Below are 26,532 nucleotides of genomic sequence, written 5' to 3'. Positions count from 1 at the left end.
TGATCCACCTCACCGTTGCACATTATATTAAATTAATTAATTTAATGAACTAATTAACGGCGGCGCTAATAAAGTGTGAAGGTGGAAATTAAGAAATAAGATATATTTTCGCATGACACTGAATACACACGATACATGGATAAAATATAAATAAGACACATTTGAATCTGTCATTTCTCCAACAAAATAGCACGTAGTCACATATATAAGATAGCTTAAAGACCAGAAAACAATATAAGTTAGACACATTTGCATCTTACATATCTTAAAAAAAACAAACATGTGAATCTAAAGCAATACATTTATTACTGACACTACCTATTCTATATGTTGGCGGACAGCATAAGTTCAAAAAAGGAACCACAATTAAATAAGATCCATTTTCGAATGATAATGATTGTATAGCAAGAAGTCATATATTAATTCTAGCTAAACTTGCATTAGTTAAAATAATTGTGTTCATTAAGTTCACATCAATCTGTTCTGTAAAAAGAGATAGAACAGATTAAAGACGGCGCTAATAAAGTGTGAAAGTGCGCGTGCCTTTGAACGTTGAGTTAAGCGAGAGGTGCGAATGAAATTACACATAATTAAAAACTGATACTATTGTGTCACCTTGCATTGTGCTAACATCAATAACTCAAAAGTGTCTCGATGCTCGCGCAATAAATGGTTTTAATGGAACCATTAAAATCGCTATTATTAATACAAAGCACATTAACTAAAATTCATGCTGCAATTTCTATTTAAGAGTTTCACGTCAATTAGAAAAACTTAAAACATTTACATCAATTTACGTATAAGATGATAAACAGCATGAAGTGCTTTTCGGTTGGTACATTGCCGATATATTTATAACTTGCTACCAGTTGATTATAACTATATATTTTATTTGATATTTTACATGACTGTCTTAGTCCTCTAAGCCGAAATGATCCGTAAACTAAAAAAGTTTCTTTGTGTCGTATTACTTAAACTAAATTTTGATTCACATCGTGCATCGAATCATTTCTGTCGGTCATGTCGGTTGATATTCATTATTTTCATATGGTTAGAAAATGTAGAGGATCTTCTTTACAACGGTACCATTATAATTAATATCGGACGAATAATAATGCATTTATAACCATTTATATCGGTTCCGGGTTTTCTTTACGGCATTTGCGTGTGTAAAAAAAACGTTAAAACAGGCCGACTTTGTCCGCGATTTACAGGCCGACTACGACCCTGCCATAAAATATTTTGATATGGTTAAAATCTGTAGAGGATCTTCTTTACAACGGTACCATTATAATTAATATCGGACGAATAATAATGAAGTTATAACCATTTATATCGGTTCCGGGTTTTCTTCTCGGCATTTGCCTGTGTAAAAAAAAACGTTAAAACAGGCCGACTTTGTCCGCAATTTACAGGCCGACTACGACCCTGCCATAAAATATTTTGATATGGTTAGAATCTGTAGAGGATCTTCTTTACAACGGTACCATTATAATTAATATCGGACGAATAATAATGAAGTTATAACCATTTATATCGGTTCCGGGTTTTCTTCTCGGCATTTGCGTGTGTAAAAAAAAACGTTAAAACAGGCCGACTTTGTCCGCGATTTACAGGCCGACTACGACCCTGCCATAAAATATTTTGATATGGTTAGAATCTGTAGAGGATCTTCTTTACAACGGTACCATTATAATTAATATCGGACGAATAATAATGAAGTTATAACCATTTATATCGGTTCCGGGTTTTCTTTTCGGCATTTGCGTGTGTAAAAAAAAACGTTAAAACAGGCCCACTTTGTCCGCGATTTACAGGCCGACTACGACCCTGCCATAAAATATTTTGATATGGTTAGAATCTGTAGAGGATCTTCTTTACAACGGTACCATTATAATTAATATCGGACGAATAATAATGAAGTTATAACCATTTATATCGGTTCCGGGTTTTCTTCTCGGCATTTGCGTGTGTAAAAAAAAACGTTAAAACAGGCCGACTTTGTCCGCGATTTACAGGCCGACTACGACCCTGCCATAAAATATTTTGATATGGTTAGAATCTGTAGAGGATCTTCTTTACAACGGTACCATTATAATTAATATCGGACGAATAATAATGAAGTTATAACCATTTATATCGGTTCCGGGTTTTCTTTTCGGCATTTGCGTGTGTAAAAAAAAACGTTAAAACAGGCCAACTTTGTCCGCGATTTACAGGCCGACTACGACCCTGCCATAAAATATTTTGATATGGTTAGAATCTGTAGAGGATCTTCTTTACAACGGTACCATTATAATTAATATCGGACGAATAATAATGAAGTTATAACCATTTATATCGGTTCCGGGTTTTCTTCTCGGCATTTGCGTGTGTAAAAAAAAACGTTAAAACAGGCCGACTTTGTCCGCGATTTACAGGCCGACTACGACCCTGCCATAAAATATTTTGATATGGTTAAAATCTGTAGAGGATCTTCTTTACAACGGTACCATTATAATTAATATCGGACGAATAATAATGAAGTTATAACCATTTATATCGGTTCCGGGTTTTCTTCTCGGCATTTGCGTGTGTAAAAAAAAACGTTTAAACAGGCCGACTTTGTCCGCGATTTACAGGCCGACTACGACCCTGCCATAAAATATTTTGATATGGTTAGAATCTGTAGAGGATCTTCTTTACAACGGTACCATTATAATTAATATCGGACGAATAATAATGAAGTTATAACCATTTATATCGGTTCCGGGTTTTCTTCTCGGCATTTGCGTGTGTAAAAAAAAACGTTAAAACAGACCGACTTTGTCCGCGATTTACAGGCCGACTACGACCCTGCCATAAAATATTTTGATATGGTTAGAATCTGTAGAGGATCTTCTTTACAACGGTACCATTATAATTAATATCGGACGAATAATAATGAAGTTATAACCATTTATATCGGTTCCGGGTTTTCTTCTCGGCATTTGCCTGTGTAAAAAAAAACGTTAAAACAGGCCGACTTTGTCCGCAATTTACAGGCCGACTACGACCCTGCCATAAAATATTTTGATATGGTTAGAATCTGTAGAGGATCTTCTTTACAACAGTACCATTATAATTAATATCGGACGAATAATAATGAAGTTATAACCATTTATATCGGTTCCGGGTTTTCTTCTCGGCATTTGCGTGTGTAAAAAAAAACGTTAAAACAGGCCGACTTTGTCCGCGATTTACAGGCCGACTACGACCCTGCCATAAAATATTTTGATATGGTTAGAATCTGTAGAGGATCTTCTTTACAACGGTACCATTATAATTAATATCGGACGAATAATAATGAAGTTATAACCATTTATATCGGTTCCGGGTTTTCTTCTCGGCATTTGCGTGTGTAAAAAAAAACGTTAAAACAGGCCGACTTTGTCCGCGATTTACAGGCCGACTACGACCCTGCCATAAAATATTTTGATATGGTTAGAATCTGTAGAGGATCTTCTTTACAACGGTACCATTATAATTAATATCGGACGAATAATAATGAAGTTATAACCATTTATATCGGTTCCGGGTTTTCTTTTCGGCATTTGCGTGTGTAAAAAAAAACGTTAAAACAGGCCAACTTTGTCCGCGATTTACAGGCCGACTACGACCCTGCCATAAAATATTTTGATATGGTTAGAATCTGTAGAGGATCTTCTTTACAACGGTACCATTATAATTAATATCGGACGAATAATAATGAAGTTATAACCATTTATATCGGTTCCGGGTTTTCTTCTCGGCATTTGCGTGTGTAAAAAAAAACGTTAAAACAGGCCGACTTTGTCCGCGATTTACAGGCCGACTACGACCCTGCCATAAAATATTTTGATATGGTTAAAATCTGTAGAGGATCTTCTTTACAACGGTACCATTATAATTAATATCGGACGAATAATAATGAAGTTATAACCATTTATATCGGTTCCGGGTTTTCTTCTCGGCATTTGCGTGTGTAAAAAAAAACGTTAAAACAGGCCGACTTTGTCCGCGATTTACAGGCCGACTACGACCCTGCCATAAAATATTTTGATATGGTTAGAATCTGTAGAGGATCTTCTTTACAACGGTACCATTATAATTAATATCGGACGAATAATAATGAAGTTATAACCATTTATATCGGTTCCGGGTTTTCTTCTCGGCATTTGCGTGTGTAAAAAAAAACGTTAAAACAGACCGACTTTGTCCGCGATTTACAGGCCGACTACGACCCTGCCATAAAATATTTTGATATGGTTAGAATCTGTAGAGGATCTTCTTTACAACGGTACCATTATAATTAATATCGGACGAATAATAATGAAGTTATAACCATTTATATCGGTTCCGGGTTTTCTTTTCGGCATTTGCGTGTGTAAAAAAAACGTTATAACAGGCCAACTTTGTCCGCGATTTACAGGCCGACTACGACCCTGCCATAAAATATTTTGATATGGTTAGAATCTGTAGAGGATCTTCTTTACAACGGTACCATTATAATTAATATCGGACGAATAATAATGAAGTTATATCCATTTATATCGGTTCCGGGTTTTACCATAAAGATTTCCGGATAGTTCCGGGTTTTATACCTCGCCGCTTACTCGACATTCGGAATGGTTCGACAAGCGAACTTAAGCTATATTCGAACTATTATAAACTTAAAGGCTGTTCAATATAAAATAGATTAACAACATAGTTATGTCTTGATAACGTTGTTTGTTTTTAACTTTTTGATCGCATTTAAACTAGAATATCGATGGCAAGAGTGGAACAGGAGGGATTCTGTAAAGCCTTTACCAGTCCGCACAGCTTCTCCTGCAGACATACAACTGCTAGTTATTGGTGTTTTCAGCATGGGTAAAGGCTTCACCATCCCGTTTGTGCACTGGATGACTATTTGCATTGCCTCGGCCTGCCATTGTTAGTCTTTGCCTTTCGCATATGCCCCGTCTTCTGCACTCTATGCTGCTTATGTTGCTGATCCATCTGTTTAGGCTATCCATGCTTCCTTAGGGTACCTTTCTCGCGTCACTGTGTACGACTTTTCAGGTGAGATGGGGGAATATGGTACAGATGGAGATTTTCTCCGTTTATTTTCTCGTGGGAAAGGCTATCGCCGGTACGATTTAGGTGCTCTACATCTGCTGGCAGCTAAACCTGATGAAAATTTACGTTGAAATTAAAGTGACAAATTAAAGAAAAATGGGAGGGGAGACCCCTCACACACCCTTCCCGGATGGGCCCCAGCCAAAAATTCCTGCGTACGTCCATTTTCTTAATATTTCGTAGCTGTCAAACACCAGGACATATATATTCACTATTCTTACTCAACTGTTTACTCTTCTGTAAATGAGGGGATCTTATGAAAACCCAGCGTTCACGATTTGCTCCATGTTTGATTGTGATGCGTAGCGCCGCAGCTTGTTAGAGTCAGCTGTGCAGCCTGGTATCTCCATCTTCGGGAGGAAATGGGAGTTCTGTCAGACAGAGCTCACATTGTGCTCTTGGTCAAAACACCTGTCATGTGAATGTTTTCAAGATATCCTTACCCGGGATGAGGTCTAGAGGAACCTATTGCGCACCTCTTGATCGCGTTGTGTTCCAGTAGTGGTACATATAGGGTATTTCCAAATAATATTATAGTAAAAGTGTTAACATTTGATTCCCCAACATTCTGTTAAGAATACCACCAATTTGTGTTGAGCTGTTTATTTGTCATCGAAGTCATGGCGTATATCTCACAGGAGGCCCCAAATACTAGAGGACGTCCACCTATCCACCAAATAGGGACCCGCTTGGTTGAGGATGGTCGCCCAACTTCCGACTTGGGTATAGTCATACCCAGATCTTTTTTGTTAAAGTTTAACATATTTCGAAATTAACGAATCGAGAAGTCATACAGAGAGCGCTGCTGAACTTCGATGTCAATTCGGGGTTACGCGATACTCTTCACCAAAAATCGATATAGTATATGCGTTTGATATTTGGATTTAGCGATCATTACGTAGAAGCGGGTTGTAGAGATACAACATATTGATCCCTTTATCTATTTCTCATTATTACACTCCAACATATCATCATCAGAATTGTCATTATAATCACCGTCATAATCACCATTATCATCATGATCAATACCATCTTCATATGAGTGTCGGAATCACTGCCTGGTCTTTATAATCATAGCGAGTGTGGCAATTCATTGTAATATCAATTTAAATCATATTTCGTTCATGTCAACATTTCCTAGCATTCTTTTAAATTAAACATACACTACCGCGTTTGAAAACATTTCAGAAACTCGCCGTAAACGGTTACTTTTGCGTTCAATGGTTCTAAATACGGAATACCGTTAGGACCATCGTGGTTACACATTAAAATCCAGAGGGCGACAATGCGATAGTGCGATAGTACGATGGCGACAATGCAATAGTACGATGGCGACAATACGATAATACGATGGCGACAACGCGATAGTACGATGGCAACAATGCGATAGTACGATGGCGACAATGCGATAGTACGATGGCGACAATGCGATAATACGATGGCGACAATGCGATAGTCATATTGTACTGTCGCCATCGTATAATCGCATTGTCGCCATCGTACTATCGCATTGTCGCCATAGTATTGTCGCACTGTCGTCATCGTATTATCGTACCATCGCATTGTCGCCATTGTACTATCGCACTGTCGCCATCGTATTGTCGCAATGTCATCATCGTATTATCGCATTGTCGCCAGCGAAATGTCGCACTGTCGTCATCGTATTATCGCACTATCGCATTGTCGCATTGTCGCCATCGTACAATCGCACTGTCGCCATCGTATTGTCGCACTGTCGTCATCGTATTATCGCATTGTCGCCATCGTACAATCGCATTGTCGCCATATTACTATCGCGTTGTCGCCATCGTACTATCGCATTGTCGCCATATCGTACTATCGCATTGTCGCCGTTGTACTATCGCATTGTCGCCATCATACTATCGAATTGTCGCCCTCTGGATTTTAATGTTTAACCACGATGGCACTAACGGTATCACGTATCTAAACCATCCTCCACGCAGAGATTTGACTGGAACCAGCATAGCTGGATCAATCCCTGCCTTCAATACCATTTTCTCGGTGTGTCCGATATTGTATGTGAGAGCATGGAACGACAAGTCTGTGTGGAAATTGGTTCTAAACAACTAAAACGCAGGTATTGGTTTCAACCTGAGCAAAAAGGTAGCAAACTCTTATGACTTCAATATATGTTCATCGACAGATTTGCCGTTCTTAAAGATGGACGCATACTATATTTATCATTTAAATTGGTGTTACATTTTCCCTCGAGCGCAGATTATACGACTTTAATTTACCTAAACTATGCATTTTATTTTTGTAAAGTATAAATTTTAATGCTTTGATCAAGCATGCTTTGCGGGTGTTAAGTGTTCTTACATAACGCCAGAATACGTAAATGAAAGATCATCTGTGCTCAGCATGCCATTAAAAAATATTGCTGGTAAGTCAGAATGTAAAATTACCCTAAACATATGATATTAACGATATATGGGTAAATACATTTAATAGTTTGTGTTTTATTGATGAGTTTACATTTTCGAAATGAGCTAGTTACTTTTTGCATTCAGGAAAACTTGTGCAAAGACATAATGGTAGATTTACACCTTTTAAAATGTTCTTCGGTATTTATTTTTTTGAACAGTTACTAGACCAAAACTTTGCTTTAAAAGAGATTTAATAGCTTAGATAATTTAACGGTTGAATAAGGTGTATGTTCCTACGCTTCATTACATATAATGAAATTTTTTCTCTGGTGGGGTGTATAAAACTGTTATATGGTACAAAATCACTCGCGACAAGTAAATACAAGAAATTTAATTAATATTCTGGGTGTTACATGCTGCCGTTTTTATGTAAAGGTATGTAGTGGTTTAAATAACAACCTTTAACAAATACTAAACAAAATATAATATTGTTATTGTGCATATAATTGAGGCTGCTAAATGGTCAACAATATATATTTAACACAATCAATTATTATATGCATGTTCTAGATAATGGTTGCAATCATGTGCTGATCGATTCATTTTGTCACTCTTGGTCTACAATGAACAATGCAAATTATATTTATTTATTAGAACATTACCTACATGTGCTTTGTGAATACAAATAATTACAATAATTGATTAACTGTAAATTTATTCGTAGTCGTTCGAAGTTATGAGAGCAGTCTGTTTATTTGGTTTATTCATTCAATTGAACTTTAATCTGGTTTCTATATGTTCAACATAACAAATGGCGATCATGTACTTTAAGCATTATATTATATTCTAACATCTTTCAAAATTCCTTAACGCTAAAGGTAGCGTGTTACAACGTTATTATTTCAAGTGCAATTTGCGGATCACAATACTGTGTCACCTATTGTGCTTATTGATTTTATCGGTATCGCAAGGCTTTCAACAACTGGCGAACTACAGAACATAATATTCCCGGGTGTATACAGAATTTTCGATTGATCGGCTATTTTAACTCGCTTGCTAGCATATATACCATGATGAAACGTATACTGTATAAGCATTAACTACATTAAGATGCATTTCGGTGACACTTTAATGGTATACCGAACATGTATGATCTGTACAGAGGACGGGGAATCTTAGAGAGCGGATTAATATTATGTGTGCGTGGCTAGGGGAATAATCTGGTATGGAGGATTAAACAAATAGTAATTGCATACGACGATTTACAGATAGATTGAAGTTTAAATGTACAAAAACTAATCGCGAAGTTTTAAATACAATACAATCTAGTAGCTGGCGTACCCTCGATCAGTGTCGGTAGGACGTGTGTTACTTTTGTAGTGTTTCAACTCTGATACACCGTGGATTAACGGGGACACTGTTTGATTAAGGGTCAGAGGTTTATTGACACTGTCTTCTTTAAGATGGTACATCTAGGTATCTTGTAGCTGTCAAACTGTGAAAGCGGCAAGTATCTCACGTGGACATGTTAAGCCAGTGTACTTAAGACCCGGGGTCGCTCTTTAAAAATAACTTAGATATCTACTAAGGTATCACAATTGTTGCGATGTTTCTTTGGGGTATATTTATATTAAAATTGGCTTCATCAACAAAGTATATGTATGCAATTAAGGATCATTAATTCGGTATGGTTTACCAGTGACTCTTTAATGAGACTGCGTTACAGATGGTCAGTAAAGCTGTTTGCGATGGACATTTAATTGAATTATTACGTTGCCACAAAGGTTAAGACCTTTCGGTTGGGATGCAGGACAATGTAGGATATATTCTTACAAACATGCCGTGAGGAGATGTACTCTAATATGTGTGTTAGTCGATATTTACTGAAACGAAACTGCGGAAATGGACTACGAATCGTCGCGCAGCGTCTATGCCCAGAATGGAAGTGCCAACCGAAGATCTTCTCAGGAAACGCAGCCATCCCAGACGGAAGTGCCGACATGGGAGGAGAAGCCCCGGTCGCTCAAGGATCTGGTAATCAGGGGAAAGTACCCGTGCATTGTGAAAGTGAACTCGTCGGTCGTAAAAAAGTATATGGGTCACACCACTGGCGGCGACGGTACGCATGGAGTCGCGGAGGAGGTCTTACACGTTATTGAGCTTCGTCGGCATAAAATGGTGGTCGGCACCAAACTGCACTGGGAGCGCATGACATCCGACTACACGCGCACCGACAAGCACTTCCAGATAAACGTGGCACAAAAAGGTCGGTACAGGGTTTTATAATATACACATCGAAACATTATTGAGGGAATAACCTGAAATAACACGAACATTCGCATTCCAATGTTTTTATGCCCTCCGGATCGAAAGATCGTGGGCATATTGTTTTTGGCCTGTCTGTCTGTCATTCATTCATTCATTGTGTGTGTCCCAAAACTTTAACATTGGTTAAAGTTTTGCAATAACTTTTGCATTATTGAAGATAGCAACTTGATATTTGGCATGCATGTGTATCTCATGGAGCTGCACATTTTGAGTGGTGAAAGGTCAAGGTCATCATTCAAGGTCAAAGGTCAAATATATGGCTTCACAGCGGCGCAATAGGGGGCATAGTGTTTCTGACAAACACATCTCTTGTTTTTTATTCATACATACATTCTACAGGGAACGTGGCTACTATAATTAATGAATACGTATACATTTATAAACAGTTCGACTAGGATATTTAGATTAGGGTAAATCAAGCTGATTTTTTTACTGTCGCTGTTTGTTTCGAGTAAAGACTTCTATATTAAATCTAAAATCTTAGTAAAAGACTTTATACATTAATAAAGTAACATCGTTACTGTTGTCATAAGTGCTTTACGAACTAACGCAACATCAAATTTAACGCGCTTTCTTTAACAATTTGAAAGGCAGACCTTGCGTTATTTAAATACCACAGTATCAACGGAATTTCAGTGTTTACGACTATATCAATACGTTTTCACTGCTTTATACTGCATGACACAAAAGTCATTCTATTGTGATTCAATGGTATTCAAACCACTTAACGACTTAATAGTCCGTTTAGATTCTTTTGTCAGCACAGCCTGCGAATCGTTCAAACTATGGTACACAAATCAAACAATGAGCGAACCTTGTTAAGTTAGTGTTGAATTTCTTTGATAAAAGTAAACCGATATAGCGATGTACTTTGGATGAGTGACATTTCATGAGCCAATGTATGTAATATTATGAATAGGGAATGATCAAAATCGCAATAGCAACAGATTTTGCTTTCGATGAAAACACTAAGGGAAGCATAAAACATATACCATGATCTTTTGAGATCGGGTATTGTGTTTTTGCAAAATTTAATATTCAGAGACAAATGAATTAGAACAAGTACCAAAGCTTATGTTTGCGTATAAGGCTATGAAGTTACCTACAACTAGCAAATCATAAGAAATGACCAGATTAGTCTGGGTTCCCACCCTTTTACAGCACATTGTACCCCTTTCGATTCTGAGTTTGTCCTGTTTGTTTTATTGTGATACTTAAATGTGCACCCAATCTTCCATCGAATACTCAAAATAGGCTCACTTATAATATTTTATTTTGTCAAAGTCATTCAACTACTGCAGTTAATAAAATACATTTGTGATATACATTCATACAGCACACAAGATTTAAAGCAAATATTTAAATTAAGTTAATAATTCTAGCGTTTCACTTTTTCGTATACGTTGTTTTGTCAAATGGATGAATTACACAAAATGGTTTAAGCCTTATTGAGTGTTCGCTCGTTATTTATTGTATTGAAGCAACAATATCATTTTCAATATGCAAGACAGAAAAATAACATTCATATTTTGTCTGATAATACACATAATTATGGATTTCACAATTTAACGCGCATTTAACTTGAACCAATACACGGAGGCATATATATATATATATTGATCCCCAAGATCCAATACATGATGAATGCATCGCTGCATAATGAATGGTCTCGGTATAAAATTCCCACGACACAAGCTTATAAGCTTGTTATATAGCATGTGTCCAATAACAACGACGCAAGCGTATATACTCTCTATAAAATCGGTCTCCAATCCCATGCAGTGCGCGTATACTTATGCTAGATGTAATGCCTGCCTAAAATCCAACGACACAAGCGTATACACTCGTTTAATAGCCTGTCTCAAATTCCCAAGACACAGGCGTATATACTCGCTAAAAGGCTGTATGAAAATCCCAAAACGCAAGCGTATATACTCGGTTTATAGCCTTCTCCAATTTCCACGACACAGGCGTATATACTCGCTATATTGCATGTCTTCTATTCCCACGACGCCTGCATATACTCGCTAAATAGCTTGTCTCGAATTCTCACGACACAATCGTATATACCAGTACTCGCTAAATAACATATGTCTATTCCCTACAGTACTAGCTCAATAGCTTGGTCGTAATTCCCACGGCACAAGCGTTTAAAAGTCGCTTTACAGCCTTTCTGCAATTACCACTACACACGTATATACTCGCTGAATAGCCTGTCTTCAATTCCCACGACACAGGCTTAAATACTCGCTATACATCATGTTATTTATTTCTACTGTAAACGCGCATAAATTCGCTATATCTCATATTCCCACGACAAAAGCATATAAATTCGCTATTCAGCCCGTCTCCAATTACCACGACACAAGCGTATATACTCGCTATAAAGCCTGTCTATAGAAATTCTTGACACGTATGCTAACCTGATTAGACATCACTTTTAACCTAAACGAAAGGTGTTGCAATTGTATAGACTTTTATAGACATCTCAGTTTAGATTCTTAACAATGACCTACAATTGGATAGACCTTTGTATACGCCTTTGTTTAGACCAAAAAAAATTCCTTTGCAAGTTAGGCCTCAATAGTTTAAACTGGATACAAATTTTTGTTTGTATAACCCTTTATAGATCTTCAGTGTAGAAGCGAAATTTTTTACCAGTGTACGTATATAGATCTCTCTAGTCATGATAGCGTACACATACTCGTGCCGTATAAAACAAAATTATAAATATCACAACATACTAATCATGAAACGATGATATGCCTATCCGGAAGTAGAAACCAGGCAGATGGTTAAAACAATGAGATGCCATCCTGGCCACCGAAGACCGGCCTGTTATCCGTCGCGTTGTTGATACAACATGCGATAATGCGGACATGTTTGTTTGCTCTTGCGACGAGAGCCCTGCAATCCACTCAGGGTGTCGTAAATAATATACTTGAGCTCTGCAGTAATTTTGTTTGACTACTGTAGATTATGAAACTGTGTTCAGATAATACATGTTATCATCACAAAGAGTGAATTATGAAATTTCCTGCATTTACGCGACCCTGATTTTTACCTCGTTTTGCAAAAATAAATCACAATCATATTTTACCTCTAAATGACTATAATAATGCGCATTTGAATGTTTTTAGATTTATTTGCTTTGCTTTAGCCATTGTTTGGTAGTAATGTTCATTATATAAGATATTTTTGTTGTCATCATCACTGTTCGCAACTATTTGGAATGTTTAAAAAAGAAACCACACTGTTCTTTTATAAACAACCTATGCATGCCTTTTTCATTCTTGTGTAAAGTTATGGAAAAAAATCGTGTTTTTTTTTGTTTTTGCTTTTTTGTATTGTATATTATTGTCTGTGAAAAGACAATGTTTAGTGTTACTAACGTTTTTATAAGAACAATTATAGTGATCATTGCGTCCTCTAAAACGTAACTATAATTGGTCATTGCGTCCTCTTTAAGACCATGATTATAAGCCCTTGCGTCCACTACACGGCAATCTTTATTGGTCCTTATGTTTCTTGCTGCAATTCAATAACCTTTCATTCCATTGTCCACTAAAGGAATAAAAATCATTTTTTAAGATTTTCATATGACAATATTTCTTTCTAACGTCCAATACAGAACTCTGTTTCATTTTCCCTTCTCTACAAGACAATCATTCATTCTTACGTTCACCACTGGGCAATGTTTCATTCTTACCTCCACTACAAGACTAAGTTTCTTTCTCACGTTAACTTGAGGACAATTTTTCATTTTTACGTTCATATTAGGATACTTAACGTCCATGATAGGACAATTTTTCATTCTTACTTGCATCATACGACGTTGTTTCATTCTTACGTCCACAACAACGCCATTTTTTATTTCTATCTCCACAATAGGTCGATGCTTCATTCTTACGTCCACTATATGACACTATATGACAATGTTTTATTCTTAGTGGCATTTGTTCAGGCTTACGTCCACTTCAGTACAATGTTTGTTTCTTACGATCACTATAGGACAATGTTCCCCTTTCAGTCTGAAGTTCACTTCAAAGGAAAATATTAAGAGATTTTCACGTCCACATTTTTAGGACACTGTTTGATTGTTATAGTTAACTGCTTTAATGGAATGATAAATGTTTAATTCAAAGTTTCTGATTTTGTTAAAGGGACAGTCAACCAGATTGACGCAAAAAGAAAAGTTATAAATACCGTCATTAAATGCTTTATATTGATACATTTAACAATTGGATATAAAAATCTCCAGAAAAAATAAAGAATAAAATTTCAGAAATGTAACCCTCAAAAGGGCTCGTACCACTGACCCCTGGAGTCCTGGATAAAGAAGTCTCCCATTTAGACCATTCGGCCATCTTTCCTCACACAATAAACGAAGTATTTTATACTTTATATAAGCAATCCTCATAGTTTCACAAAATATAACGGCAACAACAGAACTCTCCAAAGTACCTTGTAGACATACTCAGTAAAATTTTATTACCGAATGTACCGAAAATATGACAACTTAACAACATTTTTCAAGTAATGCAATATACCAGTCGCGATATTTTAATCAATATAACTAATAATTAAAAACACACGGTATTTTAAAACTGTTCTTTTTTTTTCGTGATATATAGTTAGGAACGTACAGCATCAAGTTCTTTAAATATTTTACAATTATAAGTCAACTTCAAAATACAATATGTGTGTAGCCATAAAAGATAAACAATTCATTTAAACTGCAATGAATTGCATTTTCAAATACCTTTGCAAGGATTTGCAACACTTTGCACTTTATGTTAATTAAGTTATTTATAAAAGCTTATTTAATTACCTACATTAAAAACATTCTTTGGCATCATGTTGTCCGTAACCATGTCAACTTCGAAATGCAATAACTTTTTAACCATAGCAGACAGGCACTTCATCTCAACTGCAATGATCTGCATTTTCAAGACCTTTGCAATGATATACAACACTTTGCACTTTTTTAAGTTTAAAAAATGGTCTGTCTTTGTTACATACAGTAATCTGGTTGACCATCCCTTTATTCAGTATAATGCATTATGGATAACATTTTTCTATATGGGGCCCGTAGTTTGAGCACATGCATTTATTGGTTTTTCTAGTCATTTTCGACTACCAAAGAGTTGTTATAAAGTTATTATTCCCTATATTTCACATATATCAATGTATGCAGTGGGTTAGAAGCATGATGTTTACATTGTATAAGTACCTATACTATTGGACTCACGCAAAAATCTTATTGACTATTTTTCTGTAATCCGATTTACGCTACGTTGGATAATGTTCAATGAGTTGTTTCTATTGCTTTATGTGTAAATTGAGAAATTCGTATAAAACTTACGGTCTTTTTAGTTAAAACCTTGCTAAGTTTTGTTTATATATAATTAACGTAAAAGATATAATCTGTGAATTAAAACCATTGCTTAAAAAACACCCACTTATCGAAAAAACAACAACAAATTTGATAAAAAATAAATAAAATCATCTTAAACTAATAAGTTTTTAATTGACCATAAATCTGGTCTGTCAAAACGTCTGTTCGTTTTTATTTCGCTGATTGCGTGATTGCTGTAAATACCCGAGTCTCCTGAGCTTTCTATGTCTGCATAGTAACATCTTCTGGAATATTTCCGGAGATAATCATGAAAGCGGGCGTTAACAATGTAGATAAATAAAGCAAAAAATTCCGACAGCTTTTACAAGTCAATGGTATATTTTCGCTAAAAAAAACTCAACATATTTCGGGAAAAAGTCTTATTGAAATTCTTAAAATAGCTTATGCACTTATTTTTTTTAATTAACTCAACATTATATGTTGCCATACTGTTTAGTATTATGAAGATGTCTTACTTTTATATTGTGGCAATTGTTAGCAATATACAAGAGAGCTTTTCTTAAAGTATTCAGTATAAACTCGGTCATCGCTATTCGAAACTTATCCCTTACATGCTCAATTTGCTCCACTACAAGTTGGGTAACTCGTATATGTCCGTATAAATATATCAATAAGAAACACGGATTATGATTAATTTGCAATAGAAGCGTTTAATCGATCTAACGCCGGGTTTGGGCAGGTGCCAGAATTATGAAAAGGCTAGGTGCAAAGATACGAACACCCCTTAATGGTTGTTATCACCTTTACCCGCTTAACCGAGTTTGAGTTATTGTCAGTTGTATCTTCCCAAATGTGCTATCGGCCCTGGTCTTTTGCCAGGTCAAATATTCCTCGTAGGCGAAGTATTGTGAGCGTATTTTAATTCAGTTTATTTTCCCATTTTCGTGTACACTTATGTTTAGGCAAGTCACAGCTGAATGATCAATCTTAACTTAAACATAAATTGTAAAAATGCGATTGACGTTGAAATACATATTGATGTCATGTTTGCCGTTAATAGGCAACTGCCACGCTGAAACAACCACTATCAAGACTAAGACATCTAGGTGAAATCCAGCTTTAGAAAATTACACCGAATAATTGCCCTCACAGTGCTGCTATAAGGATGTCGTGTTTAATATATAACATTGAGCACAAATGTCCTTAGACCATTATGACGAAATGATTTATATGGATGCTCTCGATTTCACTATAATTTCTCTCGATTTCACTATGAAAAGTCATGGTGTGTTCTCAACAAATGTAAAAACGACACATCCACGAACTAGGTGCGTCTACCTCTGGGAAAACCGCGCTAACTGCATGCGCGTAAAGTGTCGTCACAGATTAGCCTGTGCATTCGGCTATAAAAAATCCTTTAAAAACGTCTCTCTTCTAAACGGAAATCTAGCCTAGGCGGCAATGGTCTTCCCTGATACTTTTGAGTGGACTACACAGCCTAATCCGGGGCGACACTTTCAAAAAGTGTGTGAAGCCCGGTTTCCCCACAGCGAAGCGCAATCATTATTTTGCATACAGAATCTTCTTCACAGCAAGTTCTTTAGCAAATTATTTTTTTTTTCAAACTGTTTTGGCTTATCTCTACACGGATATATAACCCTATATCGGTGTAAATCTTAATCAGTTAATGGACTTGCTTAACGAATTATTGATACAAGGCTAACATTTATCAAGCGAATTGGATTTCCAGACCGGGGTGTGGTTTTTGCATTTAATTATTCCTACGGTTATTCTTCCATTGACTCTGCGTAAAACGGAATTTGTCAGCTACATACGAATTTGGAGTTGGAGTTGGTGTTGGTAATCTACAATACCACGGAGAAGTGTATGTTAAATGATCATCGTTATATTACTTACCGGTGATACGGCGAACAATCCAAACAAACAGACATAACTCATTATGTGGATTCAAATTACAAAATCAAACTCAAGTAAATAATTCATGAAGTTGGGACAGTACATTTCTTCAAAAACAAACATTAAAATTACTCGTATATATTTATTATGCATATTTTAATATTAAATCAATATTTAAACAAATAAGTCTAACAGCAAATACGGCATGATACAGCCCGTAGGTGTGGCTAGATATCTGTGTAGGATATGTGGTCACCCACAACTCGATCGGCTTTAAATATCTAAAATGCAGTGGGTCGAAGTAAGCTGTGAGCGATAATAAAATACTTGATTGAAATGAAAATGGAAACAATCCAAATTACGTCCATTCGTTTACAAGCCATTCTTCTGAATCATCCAACGGAAAAATATCTCATCGTGAGCACCAGATTAACCAAAAAATGATATCCGTTAAATGTAGGTGCTAGTTCGAAAACAAGTTGATCCAAGTCAAATTTTTAACCTTATAAACGACTGGTTGGCAGCCAATCACAGTAAACTGCCATATTTTCTCTTGTTAAAACCTTAATGAACGAAATGATTTACATTATTCTATTGTTAAAAGTGAACGTAATCAAGGTAACTAACTATTTAGATGCTCCGCAAATCTAATTTTCACACATACGGTGACTGATCTTTTTTTAGCGAGCAACCTCCATAAGCATTCTTGTTATTTCCGCCTGCATCTAAAATTATAATAAAATAATCGTAAAAACCCTCGTAAACACATACTGATTTTACACGCTGATTTCTGATTAGTTTTGTTTTACAATAGTTCAATTACTTTCATTACCACGATAATTTAATCGTATTCAGCTTTGTGTTTATTGATTGGAAAGTGTGGTCAAATATTTTAATGGTTAATTTGTTTTTTGTATTTTTCAAAATTATATGTTTGTTTTCTTAAATATGCATCGTTCAATACAGTGAACAACAAGAAGGGCTGCATCGTACTCCATATAGTGAGTGCAACCGTAATGCATTGATAGTGCTGATTAAAGATGTCATGTAAAAAGGTTGCTTCGTTCCCTTAGCCAAATTGCGTACTGGTTCTTATACAATGAACACATTGCAATGTTATTGTTTGTTTCTTTGAGTTTATGAATATTATTCCTACATCTCAATAATTTTTAAGCCTTGTTCTCCGTCCTAGATCAAATTTTCTTTCATTCGTTTCGTGTCCTGATACGAATCTATCCGTGATAAAAAAATATCATCGAATGCCATTTCAACATAAGTTTAACTTTTTTATATTTATTTCCAGGATGGTTTGAGGTTTTACCTGAAAATGGCCAGCCAGTTGAATACTTCGACACCATTCACGCAATCGTTGGACTCCGGTGCAAACAATTCCTGGTGCGAACCTCCTTAGTTGGTTACCAGCTCAGCTCTGAAAACGGCGTAAGCAGTTGGGTACCACTGGAAATCAGACCTGGAGAAATATTAACGACTGGAATCATCCACATGGACCAGAAGAAAACGAAGAAAAAGACGCTATTCAGGCGGTTGTTTAGTTGGAGTAACAATTCAGATAAAAAGGAAAAAGAGCTTAAGTATCTACAGTGTTTTGATAGTGAGCACCGGGAAATAATGGTGCCGTTGATAATGACTGGTGTTTTTAGTCCGGTTGGGGAACCAACTAGCACCAATTATGACGCCGTTTATAGTCTTCACGATTTAATTAGTGCATTTAACTTGCCACTTAAAGTCCAGCTCATTCACACAGACGCTCATTCGGCCGGTGCTATTCCAAGTGGTGTGGTACTTTTAGAGCGTCTGCAGGACAATGATTCAGTGCTTGTCAGTACGCATCCTTACGATGAAAACGTGACACCGACTTTTGAAATTCCGCTCAACGACGACATTCAAGTATTTAAAGAAAAGATAAAGAAATCGAAAACCCAGTCTATCGTTTCGAACTCAAATGTGGCACTTATAGAAAACGGCGATGACGTAGTGGATAATATTCAAATAAATCTTCCCATTCGAATTCAAAGAGCCTAAGAAGTCCAAGGGGATCACAATTCTAGACAAGCTCAGTGTGCGATCAAAGAGCAGAAAGGAGCGAGCCAGTCTAAAAGCACTTCAAGAGGAGGGCGTATTCTCATCCAGGCTCAGTAAAACGGATCTTACCTTCGACGATCTGTGCAAAAACGCCGAAGACGAAACTGCTGAGGCAGAAAATAATTTTCAAACACCACATGTGGCGGATGAAACAGATCCGTACAAAACCAAAAAGCAAATTGATATCGAAAACGGGTATTCGGAAAATACCAGAAGACAAACGAGTACCGTACAAGGTCGGGACCTTCCACCGCTTCCGAGCAAAACGAGGGGCTCTGGTAACAGGCATTATCAATCAAAAGAGAACGACTACGAGGAACTTCCGGTGGCACCAGGACCGCCTCAGCCATCTCACTTTTACCTCGGAAACAATACCGACGGTGATGCGGACGGTTATATGACGCCCGCCCGGTTTAAGGAGCTGAATGAAGCGAACAAGGGTGATTATGACAATGTGGTCAAAAGAAAACCACCGACAGCTCCCAAACCGGATTATGCTCGCATATCACGTGCCAGAAAAGCGAGGAGCGAGTATTCGCCTTCCGAAAGTTACCAATTTGATCAAGATTTTGTTGATATTGTTGGGCAGCATGTTAGCTCCGCGACCTCAAATGGTTATAGTCGAGTACCTGTCATGACAAGTCCTTATGACCGACGGTCGTCTCCTGCGGGCATACCGTATCAAGAGGACTTAACTAGAACTTTTACCCCCGACAATCGCCGTTTCCATGACGACTTGGATATGGTTTCATCTAAGCCTTTATCAGGATTTATGAAAATGAAATCGCGATCACATAAAAATCTGAACGTTGAAATGAACGCTACTATACGTAGTCATAATGTGAGAAAAATCCGAAACGCTATGGATGTGTTTAGTTATAATGATTCACTAAGAGACTTGCGGCAACCCTTCCCAAATGGCGCCAACGAGCAGCCAATGGAACAACCTTACGGTCGCGTGGTGGATAATGAACGTATCAAATCATACCTCTACGCCCAACAGATTCCGTACGGACGTCTTAGCGGCTCGCACTACGTGGAAAGCGAGCCGGGATTTAAGCGCTACCCGCGCCAGAACTCGAACGCCGCCCTTAGCGACTCCTTCCCTAAATACGGCGATGACTCAGCGATTTCTATGAACTCCCGGGGTGAATACGGCGTGTTCCAGGGCGAAAGTGAATACAGTTATTCCGAATACGCCGAATGGCACGACGATGGGTGGATACCACCAGACGACATTTCGAACCTCTCCGTTTTGGAGGTGAGCAAGTCGCTACGCTTTATTGGCATGAAAGATCGCGTGGTGATACGGTTTGCGCGGGAACAGATCGACGGCAACATGCTGCAGACGTTGGATCATAAACTTCTCATGGACGGATTTCCGGAACTTAACGCTTTAGACGTAAAGAAGATATTGGATTTTGTTGGCGGCTGGAGACCTAGGAAATGACGACACGGCGAATATACCACGAGCGAAGCTGGAAAATATGATTCACAATAATATTGTTCACATAGGATAAAAATAGGATCCTATTCCTTACTTGAGTGAAGATTTAGATCTTATATTTACACTGTTTATTTAGTTTGTTAGTGCGTCCGGTATATGATCTACTATAACGCTAAATTAGTTTGTGATTGTCACGTGTACCATCTTTTCAAAAGGCAAAATACAATCCGAAAGGTATATGTAACTAATGAAACCTTAGACTTAATGTGTGTCAAACATATACTTTTTTTAAAGTATGATCCAGCGATGCAATTACTCCTGTATTATTTTTTGATGTAATATAAATTTAATTCCACTCGTTTTGTGAATTTCTAGTCGTGTTTTACTTATCGATAGTCTGTCCTTTTTAACGTGTTTACTTTAAGAAGTAGATCTTTTTATTTTGTGTTTTGTGTTATGTGTTGACACTAGACAGAGCTATTTTCTCCCTGTTAAAACAATGGTTCGTCTTGCCACAGAGCGTAATCTTTTATTTTTAAACATTTGTTCATACTTTTTGTATTTTTTTAAGAATACATAGGACATTCAGCAGCATCATAACAGCAACATAATATTTGTCCTAGGCATTTGTCATTGCAAAAATTGCAAGTTATTAATTTCAAGAAACAATCTTAAGAAAGTTATGCATTTCTGAAGTACTAGTAATAAGCATCAATTATGTGTTTCGTGCAGAACTTTTATTCAAGTTAATTATGAAATATACATAACGGTAGATTCGTTTTTGTTGCAGAACCAAACAACGTGTCTCTGTATGAACACACCTGAATAGAATTGTAGGGATTTCCCAAAAGTGTTCACGAATAAATTTCGACTGTACAACAGAAATATGTTTGTAATTTGATAAAACTCTAATTCGTACATTTTCTAGGACTGATTTTTCTAAACTTTTATTATAGTTTTTATTCTAGCTTTTATTCATCAACATTTGATCAGCTCTGATGTTTTCGTAAGATCTCTTTAACAAAATGGGAGGTTTACTAGACATGAATAATTACTAAATACATTTTTGCAGTGGTTTGGTGACACCAGCCCATTATGATAAATTATCTGTCTCAACTCTGAATGATATCTAGAAATGTTGTTGTCATGGAAACATAGCTGCTCTTTATTGATTTATAAAGTAGATAATAATGTACCGGTAATACTTTAATACTAGAGACAAATCTAATGATATCAGAACTTGAAGTCTTATTGATAGTTGCAAAATTAGAAACTTTAGTAATAAAGAATCATGGGTGATGTCAAAAATAACAGTAGGAGGAAATATATGCAATTACGTTTATTTTCAGAACTTGTTAAGCAATCATATTTTGTTGATTGAAAGGGTTTGAAAGAAAAATGTCCATACCAGGGGTAGTTTGTTTAAAACAAGATGACAAGTACGTTAGACATATTCAATAAAACTTTCATGATTTCAATAATAAATGCAGTGCTGTTAAAATATATTTGATTTGTTCAATCGACTTATCATTATTAAAAGTAAGTATTAAATGTTCTACAACAATTATGATGTATTTAACCTTTTATTAGCTCACCTGAGCTGTGCTCATGGTGAGCTTCTTTGATCGCCTTTTGTCCGTCGTGCGTCGTGCGGCGTCAATATTTGCCTTGTGAACACGCCTGAGGCCACATTTATTGTCCGATCTTCATGAAACTTGGTCAGAACATTTGTCCCATTGATACCTCGACTGAGTTTGAAACTGGGTCATGCTGGGTCAAAAACCAGGTCACTAGGTAAAAAAAACAAAACCTTGTGAACACTGTAGAAGTCACATTTGATGCCCAATCTTTATGTAACTTTGTCAAAATATTTGTCTAAATATTATGTTGGTTGAGTTCAAAAATGGTTCCGGTCTGTTGAAAAACATGGCCGCCAGGGGGCGGGGCAGTATTCCTTATATGACTATAGAGAAACCTTGTGAACACTCGAGAAGTCACAATTTTTGCCCAATCATCATGAAACTTGGTCAAAACATTGGTTTCATTGATATCTCGGACGAGTTCGAAAATGGTCCAGATCGGTGAAAAAACATGGCCACCAGGGGGCGGGGCACTTTTCTCTAAATGTATATAGTGAAAACATGTGAACACTCAAGAAGTCACATTTTGGTCCAATCTTCATGAAATTTGGTCAGAACATGTGTTTTCTGGATATGACGGTTGAGTTTGAAAATGGTCCAGATCGGTGGAAAATCATGGCCGCCAGGGGGTGGGGCAGTTTTCTCTATATGTATATAGTGAAAGCATTTGAACAGTCTAGTTGTGATAAGCCATAATGTTAAAGAAAGATAACTTGTACATACTTTCTAATAGTTAACTAATAGTTAAATCCCTTGTATAAACCTGGGACTTCTTTCATAGAATGTGGTGTACATAAAGACAGTAGTTTGCATGCAATTTAATAAACCTATGTCATAAAATAACTGTACATGTACTAATGCACTGTAGAGCCTAATCTTTGATCTTTACTGATAAGCCAAGTTAACCTACTGTGTTTTTGTGTATTTAGCAGACTACTGTGCTATGAAACTGATTCCATGGCAACCTCGTTATTTGGCATTTTCTAAATTAGAAAGACCCTTTTGATTGAAATAACTTTTGTAAATTCTTCTTATTTTTTACATTTGAGTCACTGGAGTTTTCCACTCTCCATAAATTGTATTCTTTAGATTAAGTTAGACTTTTTTATAAACAAAATGTTTGAAGCAACTTCTAGACTAACAGTAACTAATATTTATATCAGATTGTGAACTTCTTTTTACATTCATTTAGGTATTTTCTGTATTTGTTCATTTTTAACGATGCATTGATTCTTTTGACTAAAGTTAGTTATTTTCATTAAAGCTGCTTTGGTTGTCACTTACCGAGTATAGATTAATTCTTTGAGTGTATTCAGGCGTATCTGACTGGTCGCCTTTAGTTAATTGAATTACAACCAGTAAGTATGTTAGAAATTAGCGTTCTTTAATTAGACTCGATAAAAATTTCCGTATTACAGTTCTCGCACAGTTACATAACACGTAACCGTCCCGTAACCGGTTCACTTGCGTAAGCGAACGAGACCGCACTACCACAATTGTTTATAGTAAAACATTGTGAATACTTTGAGTCACATTTTTAGTTCAATCTGAATGACACTTGCTGATCTTCACACATGGTGACAATCTTTATGAGCATAATATTTTTTGCTCATGGTGAACTTTTGTGATCACCTTTTGTCAATTGTCTGTCTTCCGTTGTGCGTCATGAATATTTGCCTTGTTAACACTGTAGAGGCCACATTTATTGTTGGATCTTCGTGAAACTTTTTCAGAAAATTTGCCCCAATAATATCTTGGACGAGTTCAAAAATGGTTCCAGTCTGTTGAAAAACATTTCCGCCATGGCGCCATTTGTTGTTCATTCTTCATGAAACTTGGTTAGAACATTTGTTCTATTGATATCTTGGGCTGCAAAGAACAGGTCAATTCGTTTTATCTCAGGTGAGCGACTTTGGGCCTTTCAGGCCCTCTTGTAATATTTTGAGATTTATATTCATTTTTGGATTGTGCTTTACATGCTTATGTCTATTTTTTATTATGTATGTGTATGCGTACACATATAAATATCATATCTACAACAGACATTTCACAATTGCAATATGTTAGAATTGTTAAATGTATATGTGTGAATATACGTGCACTTTTATATATTTATATTCTATTTATTGTCTGAATTTGATACAAATAAATGGAAATGAATGACGAAGTATGTACAATCAAAGGGACGGAAACCAACAAAAAATATTACCCCCTTAGTTGGATTTAAACTTAGAAATTCATGAACTTTAAATCTACCTGTTTCCGCCTTTTGTAAAACCTACCAACCAGCTAAAACAAAAACATTAAACAACGACTCGAGAGAAAAAACATAGGTTTTCACTTTCGTACCTTATTCCTGACAGAGTAAACGCTAAGTATAGGTTTATTTGAAAAAAACTATTATATAGCATCTTTGATCCAGTCATTTGTTACAATTTACAAATGTATTGCATCTGCGTTACACTATCTGTTATTAGAAATATTCTATATTCTATATTATATTATTATATTCTATAGGCCATAAGTCTTTTATATATCCCAGCATCTTGCTGCAATAGAGACAGTTACATGTATGTCGTGTGCGTCCTGTCCGGGACAGGTATATAGCCGCAACGAATTAATTAAATATATAACTGTAGAAATCGTTTCAAAATATAATCGTATCGACTAAAATATTGCACAAACCCCGGTGTGTAAATTTACTCTTTCGTCAAGCATCAACAACGTTTACTACAAATCTGGGACAAAACTAGTTTTTTTAATGAACAAACAGTGTTTTCATATGTCCCGATTCGCAATATGCTCAACAGCTATTTATAACTTTAAATATATTTATATATATTTCTTATTTATATATATTTCTTATTAAAAAATAACAACAACAATGCAAACAGTGTGTACCGTAACACTTTGAACAACAACAACTACTATGGTGAAGATAATTATTAACAAGAGTGCCAAACTGTCACAAGATACGCCCGTTTGAAGGTTTTGGACAACTTGATAACTTTACCATGACCCATATTTTAACTTGAACTACATATCATCTAGACACAACTTCTGACCAAATTTGGTGAAGATCAGATGAAAACTACTTCAATTAAAGAGCGGACACCATGCTTAATGCTTGAAATTCACTAAGTGACCTCGTGATCTAGTTTTTGACCCGGCATGACCCATATTTGAACTTGACCTAGATATTGTCTAGACACAACTTCTGACCAAATTTGGTAAAGATCAGATGAAAACTACTTCAATTAAAGAGCGGACACCATGCTAAATGCTTGAAATGCACTAAGTGACCCTGTGACCTAGTTTTTGACCCTGCATGACCCATATTCGAACTTGATCTAGATATTGTCTAGATACAACTTCTGACCAAGTATGGCGATTATCGGATGAAAACTACTTCTATTACAGAGCGGATACCGTGCTAAATGCTTGAAATGCACTAAGTGACCCCGTGACCTAGTTTTTGACCCGGCATGACCCATATTCGAACTTGACTTAGATATTGTCCAGATACAACTTCTGACCAAGTTTGGTGAAGATCGAATAAAAACTACTTCAATTAGAGAGCGGACACCATGCTAAATGCTTGGAATGCACTAAGTGACCCTGAGACCTAGTTTTTGACCCAGCATAACCCATATTCGAATTTGACCTAGATATTGTCTAGATAAAACTTCTGACCAAGTTTGGTGAAGATCGGATGAAAACTATTTGAATTAGAGAGCGGACACTGCTGTGGACGCCGCCAGACCGCCCGCTCGCCCGCCCACCCGCCCGCCCGCCGCCAAGGTGAAACTATAATACGTCCCGTTTTTTTAAAACGGGCGTATAAAAAGCGAAAAAAACAGGACTTAGATTTAATCACTGTGTAGCCGAATCTTGTCAAATGAAGCGAAGCGATATGAAAAAATATGTTTATTTCACACAGATATGGTAAGTAGTTTTTAATCCATTTATGCCTAGCGTCTAAAAAAAAAGACCTTGCTTAAAGGAATTTCTGTCAGAAATATTTTAAATATAGAAATAAATATACTAGACATCCCTAATTTTGGAAATAAGTTGATCCAATTTAGAAGGATAGGAAAGTCCACTAGGCATAAATGGGTTAACACGATGAAGTCAAGTGTTTATCAATAGCAGGTACTTCAGTAAATTTTTCATCGCTGGAACGCGTGTTATATTGTCGAATGAAGTTATACTTGCCGAATAAATACGAGTCGT

At 36.4% G+C, this 26,532-nt stretch overlaps 1 protein-coding gene across 1 annotated transcript; it reads left to right on the top strand.

The window, feature by feature from the left end:
• Positions 1-8,399: 8,399 nt before the first annotated feature.
• On the top strand, positions 8,400-24,462 carry LOC127860364 (uncharacterized). Its single transcript, XM_052398388.1, is given in 3 exon segments — positions 8,400-9,771; positions 18,413-19,137; positions 19,139-24,462. Coding segments are annotated over 3 exon segments (2,613 nt in total). The 5' UTR covers positions 8,400-9,407; the 3' UTR covers positions 20,663-24,462.
• The last annotated feature ends 2,070 nt before the right edge of the window (positions 24,463-26,532 follow it).

The sequence above is a fragment of the Dreissena polymorpha genome, chromosome 15, assembly GCF_020536995.1.
Source record: "Dreissena polymorpha isolate Duluth1 chromosome 15, UMN_Dpol_1.0, whole genome shotgun sequence".
NCBI classification, from domain to species: domain Eukaryota; kingdom Metazoa; phylum Mollusca; class Bivalvia; order Myida; family Dreissenidae; genus Dreissena; species Dreissena polymorpha.
The sequence above is the reverse complement of the archived record's forward strand: the minus strand, read 5'-3'. Positions and strand labels throughout refer to the sequence as shown.